This window comes from Cryptomeria japonica, chromosome 9 (genome assembly GCF_030272615.1).
Source record: "Cryptomeria japonica chromosome 9, Sugi_1.0, whole genome shotgun sequence".
NCBI classification, from domain to species: domain Eukaryota; kingdom Viridiplantae; phylum Streptophyta; class Pinopsida; order Cupressales; family Cupressaceae; genus Cryptomeria; species Cryptomeria japonica.
The window spans coordinates 23,611,111-23,625,155 of record NC_081413.1 but is presented as its reverse complement, the minus strand read 5'-3'; the positions used below and the strand labels follow the sequence as shown (position 1 = coordinate 23,625,155).

Below are 14,045 nucleotides of genomic sequence, written 5' to 3'. Positions count from 1 at the left end.
TAACTTTTATATAATATTATAATTACATTTTATACAACTTATTTTTATTTCCTCAATAGTTTTGTGCCTCACATACCTAATACATTTTTCAATTTAATTCTACCTGTCATTTTAAAAAATAAACTATAAATTATAACATTACCAACATTTATCGACACACATTTCCTAACCACCCTTATAAACCAAACCCCACTCCCATGCTAAGAGCAAAGAGACAACCTTCTCGCTGAAGTCCTTGTTAAAAATGAGATCTTTCTCATTTACATAATGAGCTTAAGCTGGTCCCCAACGTTTATAAGCGTATGAACCTTCCCCAATTTCCCTCTACCGGCAATCGTAAAGGAGACCACCGGATGCTCCCGGAATCGTGTTGATAAAAAATGAGATTTCGTTAAATGTCAATGGCAACACGGGCTACAGCCAGTACAGGTTGACAGAGATCCGGTCCGCCGACTAATGACGCAATAAAAACAAATTAAAAATAAACGATACAATATTAAATCCGATAATAGCTACGGTCTATATTTTTCCTGTGAAATACAACAGTATATGGGCGATGAAAACCCTGAATTGGCTGAAAGGCAAAGCAAAGAATTCTTCATTTGCTTTGTCTTCAGCTGGAAATTCCACTGTAAATTATCACAGTGCAGATATTTATACCAATTTTTTGTTGCGTGAGATTCGAACACTTAACCTGCCAGCAGTAGTTTGATAGCTATTAATGCAAATAGATAAGAAGATGCTTTTATTTATTTATTTTATTAAGTTTCAGTACACTCGAATTTAATGAGATTCCCGTCGGCTGCATCTTTGACGGAGAATTGAAATGCTTTCGTCCCGATCTGAGTGGCAGAGAGTTTATATTTTTGGTAAGGCAGAGTTGCAGACATGTTCGTAGTTTTTCTGTTCTGTTTGACGGAAATTTGGAGTTGAAGATTGGAGGAAAAAGCGTTGAGCGGTGGATATTTTGCGCGCTTGTGGCGTCAGCATTTGACAGAATAGACTGACTGCAAATTAACTCTGGTATGCGTCTCTATATGTCGTCTACGCTTCTAGCTTATTTGGTTCTGTTTGCTTCTGCTAAGCGTCATGGAAAATGAACAATAAAAAACTCGTGTTGAATGAAAGCAGCAGAGGTTATGGTTTTTATAGTTACAAAATGTGCCCTATTATATTTGGTTAGTAACGTAAGGTAGCTTAGTTTTTTCTCAAGTTAATTTTTCGTCCTCTGTTTTAGTTCTGTTCTGTTTCAGGAAAATTGATTATAAAACCTCATGTAGGATGTCGGCAACAGATTGTATATATTTTTTATACAAAATGTGCCCTGTTATATTGACCTCGTAATGTAAGGGAGATAAGATTTTGGCCTCTTAACACATTTTTTTTACCGTTATTGTTCTGTGTCATTTCAGGAAAAGTAAAAACAAAACCTCATGTTGAGTGTCACCAGCAGATAGTATATATTTTATACAAGATGTCCCTTGTTGTATTAACCTCGTAAAGTAAAGTAGTTAGATATGGCTTCTGTCTCTGATGATGAGTCTAGTATGTGACTTGAAACGTCCGTAATTTACAAGAGAAAAATGTTTGACGAGTTTCACTAAAATACTCTCACAAGCTCGGAATACTGCGAAGAAAACCTGTGGTATTTTTTGACGAGGGATTTGAACCCCAGGGCTCTGAGAGCAGTTTTAATGAATTCTTGCTGAAAGATCCAGCCTCTTTCTGCTTGAATTGTAAGCTATTTAGTTTAAGTCTCCGTATGAGGAGGAAGCTATTAAACTTTTGCCTTAGTTGTTCAAGTCTTATCTAAAACCTGTCACTACTTCTGTAATTTAATGTTCTAAGGTGGGTTTCTATGGAGTGGCCTTCCATTCGTATGACACAAGTGTAACCATGAAAGATAAATCTTATGTATAGAATGAAAATAAAACTTCATGTTGAATCTTAGCAGCAGATTGGATAATTTTTAATGCCCTGTTATATTTACCTGTTATTGTGAAATATTTAAAGTTTGGCTTCGTTTTACTGATGATTAGTCCTATATGCGACTTGAAGTTTTCTTTAGTATTGACCTCACAAAGTAATCGTACTGTGTATGACGTAAAGTGTTCCTTACTTCACCCTCAGAAAGTGAGGAAGTTTATAGATTTGGTTTCATTTTAGTGATTATAAGTAAGTAAACCTTTAAATTCTAGTTAAGATTTTGTGTGACAAGGGAATTGAACACCAGACGTTTGGGGGCACAATCAAGGGTGCACTGAATTGTCAAAAACGATCCTGCAAGTTGCAGCTTGAATACTAAGTTATTAAGCTTAAATCTCAGCAGTAGGGGGGAATTTACATTTTTTAACTTTTGCTGTTCAAGTATCGCCTAAATCTGGCTCTAGAACTGAAAGATAAAATTTGTATATAGAATAAAAAATAAAGTGAATAATCATCTTGAATATCAGTGCCAGATTGCGTATTTTTTTTATACAAAATGAGCCATGTTATATCAACCTTATAATGTATGGTAGTTAAAATATAGGTCTTCATTTTTCTGATGGTTAGTTCCGCATGTGATTTGAAACCTTTGATAATGAGTCCTGTGTGTTAGTCAAAATATCATTAGTTAAATTTTCTTTTTTCTATGCAGTTTCTCCAAAAGATCTCATAAACATACTACACTGCAAAGAAAACATAAAAAATCTAGTTAATATTTTGTTTGAGAGGGGAGGAAATAAACCCTGTACCTTTGAGTAACGATTTTGCTTGATAGGCGAATCAAACCCTTGACCTTTGAGAAGACATTCAGGATGCCTTAAACTAGCTGAAATGGTTCCATCTGTTGTTCAGCATGTAAGGGGGTTAAATTTTTTTGTTTTATTTCACCGACTATATAAGTCTATAAGCCCTGTGTTTGATTTGAAACATTGGTAATTAAAGGAAAAAATTTGATTAAAGGAAAAAATTGTTTATGCAGTTTGGCTGTCAAACACATGCAACACTGCAAAGAATACCTCAAAAATCTAGTTAAGATTCTGTTTGGTAGTTGAATTGAGTCCTGGATCTTTGAGATTTGATTTAGCACGCCTCAATATTTTGGTTAAGATATTATTTGAGAGGGGATGTGAACCTTGGACCTTGGAGAATACATTTAGGATGCCTGGCTGTATTAAACATAATGCTCCCATGTATTGTAGCTTGAATTATAAGCAGTTATCTTACGTCTTCCGATTTGGGGAGTCTGATAAAATTTTACTTTGCTATTCATATTCCTTTTAAAATTTTAACCTGTCACTAGTTCTGAAATTTGGAGCTATGGTGCAGGGTCCCATGGATGAGACTGCTGCTCCTATTGATATGGTGCAGGCAGCCAATGAAATACAAAATTTGTAGCAGTGGCAAAATTTAGAATCTTTTCCTAAAATGTTGAAGTGGCTACTTTTTAGTAATGAGGCATTGCTGGGGCTAGCTATGGGGGTCAAATTTGTAGTGGTTGCATAGATTTTTAAGTGATAGGATGCATAGCAATGAATTCTGGCTTATTTGTTGTAATATTAGTTTCAGGATTTTTTTACATGATTCAATAATAATTAAAATTCCAAATACTTGCAGCAGAGTGATACATGTTATTTTATGTGAGAAATTATAACTGCAATTGTTCCTGAGTTTTCTCTGCAGCACCTGTGGAGATGTCATTGGAATGGTCCCTCCAGGTGACTGCTATGTTGTTTTAACTCGAAATTAAACTTATACTCAGATTAAAATGACAAATTCAACATTAGATTCAGTACATCAATGTCCATGTATATGCTGAGGCATGCTTGAAATGAAATCTGCCATGACAGTGCATGACTTGTGTCAGGGTTAATCCTATTTTGACTAAGATGTACTCCAAGTGTAGGTTGATTGACAAGGCCTGGTGTATCCTCGAGTTGCTTGCAAGATCAAAACTCGGATGCAAAATTTTAATGATATATAAGCTAAATGAAAAGCATCCTCCTGTGGGCTTCCAAGGGGAGGGGGTCTTTTAAACCAACTTGTGCTTTGCCTTGGCTGTGACATAAAAAATGATATTTGCCTTGATCTTTTACTAATATAGTAATATAAACCATTTAAGACTGATAGACACCTACAATGGCCTCTTTGCAATGATACCTATTAAAGAAATGGAATTCATATTTGGCAGAGCTTCACAAGATGAATCTGTTAATGATTTTGTTTCAACCATGGATTACTTTTCAGCTCTGTTTTGGAAGATTGTTTAGTTCAAATTGTTTTTTTAGCAGCACTTACATATGGTTTTAGGTAATTCTGGAAATTATTTTAGAGTACATATAATTCAATTACAAGCAATGTAAGTAGCATATCCCACCTACTGAGGATTTCATTCCTCTATATCTAAACTGTTATTGTATTTGTATGGCTTAATGTTCAACAGAATACTATGAGATGTCTTTGCAGTACCTATGTCAATCAATTGGCCCTGTGAAGTGGGTCGTATTTTGATAGGTATAAATCTCTATTGCTGAAAACTTCTTTTTTAGATCTTTCTCTTCAAAGTAAAACTACCATTAGCAAATTTATCTGGAAAAAATTGTGAAAATGCTCCCTAAAGATCTGAGCAGGTGCTATAAGCTTCTTAACTCCGCTGCTCATAATTTCCTGTTAAAAAAATAACTGGTCCACATTTTAATTTGGATATCCTGGTTATCCAATTTATTGGGTTTTGGCCCTTAAACGTTTTATGGGGCCACTAGTGTAAGTGAAACCCAAGCAATATCCCCCTCTACAGAATGTCTTTATAACAAATGCTATGGTTTATAGCTAAATTTAATTTTAGTTAGGTAGTCATCTCTGTAAATTTAATTTAGCAATGATAAATCAATGCACTCTTATCATGAGGGGCTTCTAGAATCAGCTATAAGGCCATAAGAATGTTATTTTTTTTTGTCAAGGTCTAGCTTTTGAAAATTGAACCACTCTAGGAGAAAAGTAATAAATTTCTTACTGTATGGTTATTAAATTAGCTAGACACATCGGGGGAACTGGCTTACACTATAGTCATGGACCTTGAGAGATCTTCTCAGATAGATTACAATAGCAAAACATATTAGTTTGTCAAAATATTGGAATAAGTTTAACAGTATCTTTGACAAAGTTGTTTATGGCCATTACTAAATTGGCCATATAGTTACTTCTCTTATCTTAAATGTATATATAACTATATTACAGTGATAATTACCATCTAATCTGTTAAAACTTAAATGTTTGAGGCATTGAATTAGAAAAATCATGTGAGCTGGACGATTTCTTTCCTAGATAATTCAATAAGCATAGCAGTTCTTCTGCATGTTGTAGAAATGACTTTGCAACAGGAAGAAAATTGACAAGCAGGTATTTGTGAACAAGGACCAACACGTGCTCCCTTAAATGGATTGAGACAATCTGTATAATCCCGAATTTTCGAATTGAGTTGTTGCATTCTTAGCTATTGAGTTTTGGTTGGATTGGCTTTTGTGGGGTTTCTAATCCTTTATAGTACAATGTATATGAGTCATTTGCATTTTGGTGAAAAGGATCATAAAGAGTGAGAGAATGGAAGGATAACCATGGCCTACAATTTTGCCATGTTTTACTGGAAAATTCAAAAAACTTGCCAATTATTATCTTATAGTATTCTTTAACTTCTTGTGGCCTTTTACACTGAATTCTCATTTGTTGCTGTTTCTTTTTTTGAATTGGCATTATGTAGAAATCTAATGTTGTTTGGCATCCTTCTTTTGTGTGCCGAATGTACAGATTCACATTTGGCTGAGCAATACAATAAATTATAAAGCCTGATGTCAAATAGAGAAAGAGCAAGTGATTCTTTATAATGCTTTTATTTCTTTGTGAACTTTTCAAATATTATATTGAATGCCAAAAATCAGGATGATAATTCCTGGAGTTCAATTGTTGAATCTGCCAGACCTTGTTATGTGTGACCATGAGAAGGTTTTGTGGAAAAATAGATGAATCTACAATTATGTGCTTATGTTTTTGTATCGCTAAAATACCTTTATAAAAAAAATTGACAAAATTTTGCTTTTGTTATAACAATTAGAATGCAGCATCCTAGGATTTGCATGTCTGCCTGTGAGCCTACATTGGTTCTCCATGTACTAAATTACTCAAGTACAATTTTGAATCCATAAGATACGTGCAAATTTCTAGCCATAGGCCACTTTCCACTATTGGAGATTTGAGTTTCAATATATTAAATATCTTTCTTGTTCAAAATATAATGTTATTTATTTTGCGGTCATATAATAGGATTTCTTTGTCAAACATGCAGGTAAATTATGTCTGTTTACAGGTGATCTCACTAAATCTCTCACATCATGTTTCAAGCGAAGAAGTTTATGTCTAGCCTTGTTCCTCAAAGGCTCCATACACCTGAACAACGGAGTGCAGGCCCACTAGTGGTTCCTTCTAGTTCAACTGGTAGTCCAGCTACGTCTGGAGGTAGTGCATCAGCAAAACAACGATTACGCTGGACACCTGAATTACATGACCGATTTGTGGAGGCAATTGCTCAGCTTGGTGGTGCAGATAGTAAGCTACTTGTTGATCTTCTGTTAGTTATATGGTCATATGATCCAAATAAAGTATGTATATGTATGAACACTAATCTTTAACAAAAGTAAGAGTTTTGTGTTTTTCAAATTGGCATGCAAGTGATCAGTATGAAGGTTTACCTATCGATTAATAAGGAAAGGTGCAGCTTATAAAAGAAATCATAATAACTGAGAAGCACATGGGTTGATTTGTTTTTCTTACAATCACCATATATATAATGCTATGATCTTCTTCCTTAATCTCCTGCCACTCTTTGGAATGAAAATTGAATTGTCAGTTGTGGCAAACTTGCAACATTGAGTAGAAAAATAGTGGAAAATCAACTTCTTTTTTTTAGAGGTTAATTCATTTTCTGTAGTTTTGGACAGATCTATTTTAGATGCCTAAATCTTTAACCCAAGCAGTAATATGGGAGCCATTGAATTGATCCCCCAACCTCACATTCAGATGCCATACTTCTAAACAGGTTGAACTGTTGATGTTTATGTTACCTCAGCTGAAAGGGATGTCACTATGTATTAGTCAATTCAAAAGAAGCTGAACGTATAATCCCTAGTTGTATTAATCCCAGTCATCACAAAAGCTCTATGCAACACAGTCTGCTTCAACTAGCTTCTGTTGGCAGTACCCAATGCCAGTTTAGTATATAGTGAAAATATCTACCGAACAAGAGTCATTAGAATTGTTTTTGCATTTGAATGTTTTGAATGATGGGAAGAAAGAATACACTGGACTGACAATGAATCACACCCACCAACAATGCCATTCTACTGTTGTTGCGTGTCAAATTCAAAGTCATTGGAACCGACAAGAACAGCAATATATATAAAGTTGCAAGCCCACAACAATAAACATAAACTGTTTATCTAATAAATAAAAACTGAAATAAAAGGAAAAACACATACCTTACTGTGTGTTTATGCTAGAATCACAATTTTTTGAAGTGTAATGACGTTATGTAGAATGAATTAATCCATTGTAAGAGAATAAAGCTAGAATGTAGCATAACCAAATCAGATGTTGGGAAGTATTCTATAATGCTCGAGGATGAACCTTGCTGGGTTGGTGGATTTGCATATTATAGTGACTAGTCAGGCTGTTTTGTACAATGCTTCTAACTGTTAGCACAATTTTCATGCATTGGCTGTATACCTGTTGTGAGGTTTTCACACATCGCCCCATTGCAAATGGGGACCCTTGCTTTTTTCTTTTTAGGGTTTGTTTTCTAGGTCTTTTAGGGTTTTGTCCGTTAGCCTTTGCATTTTTGAGTGTCGCCAAGGGGATCACATGGATAGCAAGTCCGGCTTGAGAAAGTCCTGATCCTGAAATTTGGCTAAGTCTGAAAGTCCTGATCCTGAAATTTGACCAAGTCTGAAAACTGAAAAACCTCCAAAAACTAGATTTTGCAATATGGCTCCTGGAGGTCTGAAACCACTCTCAAACATCCTGAAAGTATATATGGAATATAACTTAAAGTATAAGAATGTCACTTATAATTCAATGTTATATTCCATAAAATTATCCTGTCGGAGAGTTCAAAAAAGTCGGATTTCGTTCCTGACCCTCTCAGGAGGTCCAAAGCGAATCTCGCCCCTGACCCTTCCAGAGGGTCCAAGGCGAAAATCAACCTAGGACTCATTCCTGGTCTTATTCGACCAAATTTTGATTTGCAAAGCATTTTGTTTGGACTTTGGAATTGATTGAACACCTTGAAGAAAATTATGAATTTTGGCCAAGGAAGTCAATTTCGCTCCTGACCCTTGCTGAGGGTCCAGAGCGAAATTCATTGTAGACATCATATGCCAACACGCTTGAATTTGAAACCTTGTTCCTGGCCTTGAAAATGATCTTACCTTGCCCTGTGAAGTGGTTTGAAACTAAAAGATTGAGCAATTTAGCCTAGATTGTAAATTTCGCTCCTGACCCTTGCTGAAGGTCCAGGGCGAAAATGTTGTTCAAATTTATTTCTCGCTAATTTTGGCTAACTTGTTTTGTGCAGGGTTTTCCGGAGAGAAGATTGGACGTTACTGGATGCATTTGAAAGTTTGAAAGTTTGAAAAATGGTGAATTTTGGGCAACAAAGACAAAAATCGCTCCGGACCCTCACTGAAGGACCAGAGCGATTTTCTTTATATGCACCATCTTGTGACCTTTCTTGGACATGAGAATTTATTCATAGCATGAAGCAAGATAACATCTTCCTTAGCAAAGAAATTTCGAGATGAAAAATGAAGCAGTTTGATCAAGGTAGCAAAAATCGCTCTTGACCCTCATTGAAGGTCCGAAGCTAGATTTTCAAATTTGCATTATTCTTGCAAGATCAAAGTGATTTTATGATTGGAAGGGATCAAGGAAAGCGTGTTCTACCCATTGAATATAATTTGGATGATCATCAAAAGAGGAAATCAACCCAAAAACAAAAAAATCGCTCCTGACCCTCATTGAAGGCCCACAGCGAAAATCGCTCCGGACCCTCACTAAATGCCCAAGGCGATTTTCTTAAAAGCACATTATTTTATCACTTGTTGGACATGAAGATATATTCATAGCGTGAAACAAGGAAAGTTCTTCCCTATCAAGGTGAGTTCAAAGGGAAAGGTGAGAGAAAATTGTTTAAATTTGCAAAAGCGCTCCTGACCCTCACTGAAGGTCCGGAGCTAGATTCTCAAAAATACAATTTTCTTGCAAGGACAAAATAAGTTTTGTGATTGAAATAAATGAAAGAGGGTGTGTTCTACCCGTTGAAGATAATTTGGAGAAACAACAAGGCATAGACAAGCTTGGACTTGCAAAATCGCTCCTGACCCTCACTGAAGGCCCATAGCGATTTTTGCAAAAAACTACAACTTTTCTTCAAAATTGTGCTAAGGCAAGGATGAGATAAGGCAAAAGGACCCCAAGAAACTTGATGAATATTATATTGCCTTTGAAAATTGAGGATTTTAGTCACAAAATAAAAAATCGCTCCTGACCTTTGCTAAGGGTCCAGGGCGAGAAACTTCAAAATCATACTTTTTCCTCAAAATTTGATAAAACCAAGTTTGCGAGTCAGTGAGAAGACCTAGTTGGAATGTCTTGGAAGCAATTTGGAATCCAAAAGATGAAGGATTAAGAGCAAAATTGAAAAATCGCTCCTGACCCTCTCTGAGGGTCCAGGGTGAAAAGGTCCTAATAGCACTTTCCTCCTAGAGATCAAGTGAAAATAAACTCAAAACTCCGGTTAAAAATGCCATTTAAATGCCTAGATGAAGTTTTGGACGAAAAAAAAAGGAGATATGCAAGGTCTAGATTGAAAAATCGCTCCTGGCCTTCACCAAGGGTCCAGGGCGAAATTGATGATATCCTTCATTTTTTGCATTAATTGAACGTTGACATTCCTTGAAATTCACCAAAATTTGCTAACTTTGGGGCATTTGAAAAAATTAAAATTAAATTGGCATTAAATAAAGACATTTTGGCTTTTAATAAATTGATTTTAGGCCTTAAAAAATCGAACTTTTATTGTGAAGGCATTTAAAATTAATTTTTATTAAATTAAAATTAAATGTGGAGCGCACAAGGCCTTATTTTCACTTATTTTGCCAAGTCGGCCCCCCTTTTTTTGGGAAATTATTTATTTTTAACCTCTTTTTGCCAAGTCGGCCTAGAGGGAGCAAAGGGGTGAGCGCTCTATATATTGGAGGTGTTTTTTCACAATTCAAATCATTCAATCATCCTTTCAAGTGCGAATTTGGAGAGCTAATTGAAGGTGTGAAATCTAGCTGGAGTGGAGCGAATTTCTACTAAGTGTGGAGACTAAGGAGGGCGAAATTCATCTTGAAGGCTATTGGAGAGGCGTATTTCTTGCTAGTTTGGAGGATAATTTCCAGATTTTTTGAAGACATTTGAAGGCGAATTTCCAGATCTTGAAGAAGCTAGTGGAAGGTGGAGTTCTTTTCCAAGCTAAAGGAGGCGCATTTTATCCAAGGGAGAGCTTTGATCTACACTTTGCCTAGCAAAATTCATCTATTTTTACATCATTTCTTAGAGTTTAATACTCAAGAGGAGGTATGGCAAAATCATCTTAACACTCTTGTTCAAGGTTTGATTTTTGCACATTTGTTTTGGAAAATCTAAGTATTGCAGGGTTAATTAGGAAATGATAACTCAAGATTTATCATGAAGTTTCCTAATTAAAATCTTAAATCTTCCTTCTAAGTTTAATTTCTAGACTTCAAGATATATTACTACTTTTGAAATGTTGTGTAGGTATCAAATGGCGACTCCCAAGCCCAGAGGATCTATAAGTCGGCAGGCTCTCATCAAAGAAGATCCAGTCCAGGACAAAGATGATCTCCTCCAGCTCAGTATCATCAAAGAAGATCAAGCAAGGATAAGGGCGACCTCCTCCAGTCTAGCATCGACAAGGACGACCTTCTTTGGTTACGCCTCATCAGGAATAACCTCTTCCAATCCAGCATTCCAAGGCGAGGTACATCATCATCCTACACGTCAAAGACAAAGAAGTTAGAGCAAGGGTTCGTTGAAGAAGCAGATAGTTCCAGATGAATTAATTAAAGCTAGCTTCTCAACAACATCAAGTTGAATATCTACCAAGTTACAAGTGTTAGACGAGGTGGCATCCTAGTCATCACTTCTCCAGTCAGTGTGGTCCACCTCAGCATGTCCAGATTCAATGTACCTAACTCATGGAAGGTGGCACAAACTTCGATGTACCTACCCCAGCTATCCATTGGTTGAATTTTCCAGAGAAGACATGAGTCCTAGGGATGTAATTTTATCATTGGTCAAGCATTAAATGTTATGTAATGGTTGTAACAAACCCTAATTAGGGTTTTCATTATTGAATCTTGGCCATTGATCTCAAATTGATCTTAGCCATCGAATTGTATTGTGGGCACTATATAAGCCCCGACTCTTCATTTGTTAAGGCAGTTGGAAGCAATTAGAGAATAGTTAGAATAGTGAATTAGTCAGTTGATAGAATAGCAATTAGATTAGAGTAGAGAGAGAAGGCAAAGATTGTTGCCAAGATGTTGTTGTAAAAGACTTGTAACTTCATTGAAGAAATGGTGAAATTTATAGGTCGATTCGACAATTTGCATGGTCTCTATACTTCTCATATTTGATTTCATGTTATTAGATGAGTGGAAGAAATGTGCTTGATTGATGGTGGAATTTGTATATCCATACTACTAGCAGTTTGTTGATTGCAGACTTGCCTTGTGTAGTCAACTGGAATCATTCAGCTTAAGCTTAACTTCAATTGTCGCTTCTTCATTGAAATGCATCAGCCTGATGGTGTCTATGCCTGCAGTGATGATTTGAACATCATAAAGCTTTCCTTCGAAGATCGCACTAACCTTGTGGAGATGGTCCTGGGATGTCGAAACAAGACCTAGTTAGAATTTCATCAAAGATCAATCATTTCTCCTACATTCCTTAGTATTAGGATTAGATTCTTTCCTCACCCTCATCTTTTTTCCTTTTTTCAAATCAAAGCTAGTAAAATCCTGTGTTCCAGCAGCATTCAAAGCAAATCAGACGTTCAATCATCAAGTGTAAGTCCCCTTGTGATTCCAGCAAAATCACATCATACAACAGAGAGCTTATCCACACGTAGAGACCCTACATACAAGAACCTTGAAGTCATCCCGATTGAACCTTTTCGCGACATCTTCAGCATTCGGAGGCTTTATTCAAGAGAGGATAAGTTACCTTTAGGTATTTTATTCTGTGTTTGCATGTGCATAAAAAACACATCAACAATACCCAATGTTTCTATTTCTAAATTTGTAATCTAACATAGAATGATTCTCACTTTAAGTATGTGGGTTAAACACAATGACAATAAAGTATCAACAATGCTACCTAGCTTCCCCCAAAGTTGACCTGACCTTCCCACTTAATTATTAATTCAAAGATAATAGATGCAATAGGAGGAATATCCATGGTAGAAGCATGCTTGAGCTGCAATTCAGTCTGTATATCAAAGTCATAAAATCTGTCATACAGACTGAAGCAATCTCTGAAGAATAATTTGTTTTCGCTTCTTGTAAGGTGGGGATTGGTTCCAACTCAACATTGGTTCTAAATGAGGAGATTAATTGACTTTGTTAAGGTAGCATTGCCACTACAATCTTGGCTATGATTGACAGTGGGCTAAGCATAGGAATGCTTGAGGTACCAATCCCGAAGCTAAACATGTATACATCCCTTTTTAAGAAATATAATAACTATCTTGAGACTAAAGAGTTCATTCCCCTTTGCCTTCTTGGGAAGATTTCATGGACTGAACGGTCCAATAGATTAGGAGAGGAAAAAATTGTTGTAAAACTATTTTAGAAATTGTTTTACTGTCAGCATATTGAGAAAAACACTGACACCATTGGAAACATAAACAGAACTTACACTCACAGTTGAAGAAGATAACATGTCTTTGGTGGATTAGTCGTAAGCCTTCTTCCATGTATATAGCCTTAATAAAACTTACCTTCTATTTCACTTGTTTTGACCAACTTCTACGCCAAATTTATGTGCTCACCTAATCCTTAATTTTCCCAAATTTGTGCTATAGATGATCCATAGTTAGCATAAATATTCCATAGCTTATTCACCAACACGAAGCTTATCGTATATGAATTCATTTAAATGCACTATGTCTGTTGTCCTCTTAGTGTTTTCTTTTGAAAACAGTAAGTTCCCTTAGAAATGTGCTTACTGAAATGCTGAAATTAAGTGTAGGTTGTTGTAAACATGAAGGGAAACAAACGTGAACTGAAACACACAATGATAACTGCATAGGACAAGGGATATGATGGAGAAAGCTACTGTGGGAAAATTCTAACAGAGTAAGGCTATGCTTTCTCTTGGTACCATCTCTTGCAACTTTACAATCCAATTTGCCTTCTTAAGGTGTCCAAGAACACCAACATCATATCAGTGGTGCTCTTAGGGCTTCTCTACTGAACATTCATATTCTACATTTATATAATCATTCATCCAAAAATTGGAAGATTGACAAGGGGTGTACACATACACAAAATCACAACATCCTTTGTATGGATGTCCCAAATGACATAGGACTTGGAAAAGAGAGACATCAAAATGTTCCATTTCCCTTGCTTGCATTTCGATGGTTTTGGCCTTGGATGAACTTTTCATGAAGCTAGGTTCTACGCATCATGGTTTCAGCTATAGGAAATCTGTTAACAAAGACATTTTTGGCTGCAACAGAACAATCCAGTTGTGCACTTTTCCTGTTGCTCTTCTAGTTCATGGGTGTATAGATCTGTCATGGCCCCTTTTTTTGGGTTAAGATATATTAATAATATTATTTAAGTTGGGCTTGATAATCTCTAATTTAAGGGCAACTTAGTAATATTATAATATTTAAATAAAAAGTGTTTTTTAAACACTAGCATTAAATAGATGTATTT

General features: G+C 35.8%; 1 protein-coding gene across 4 annotated transcripts in view; it reads left to right on the top strand.

Moving 5' to 3' along the window:
• Positions 1-516: 516 nt before the first annotated feature.
• The window catches only part of LOC131053083 (protein PHOSPHATE STARVATION RESPONSE 3), a 101,500-nt gene continuing 87,971 nt past the window's right edge, over positions 517-14,045 (top strand). Inside the window, exons 1-3 of one of the 4 annotated variants that reach the window (XM_057987686.1) lie at positions 517-1,023; positions 4,427-4,497; positions 6,323-6,645. In XM_057987686.1, coding sequence (XP_057843669.1) covers positions 6,369-6,645 — 277 coding nt within the window. In that variant the 5' untranslated portion in view covers positions 517-1,023; positions 4,427-4,497; positions 6,323-6,368. The remainder of the gene's footprint in view (positions 1,024-4,426; positions 4,498-6,322; positions 6,646-14,045) is intronic. The other 3 variants (XM_057987688.2, XM_057987685.2, XM_057987687.2) reach the window with 3 other exon arrangements.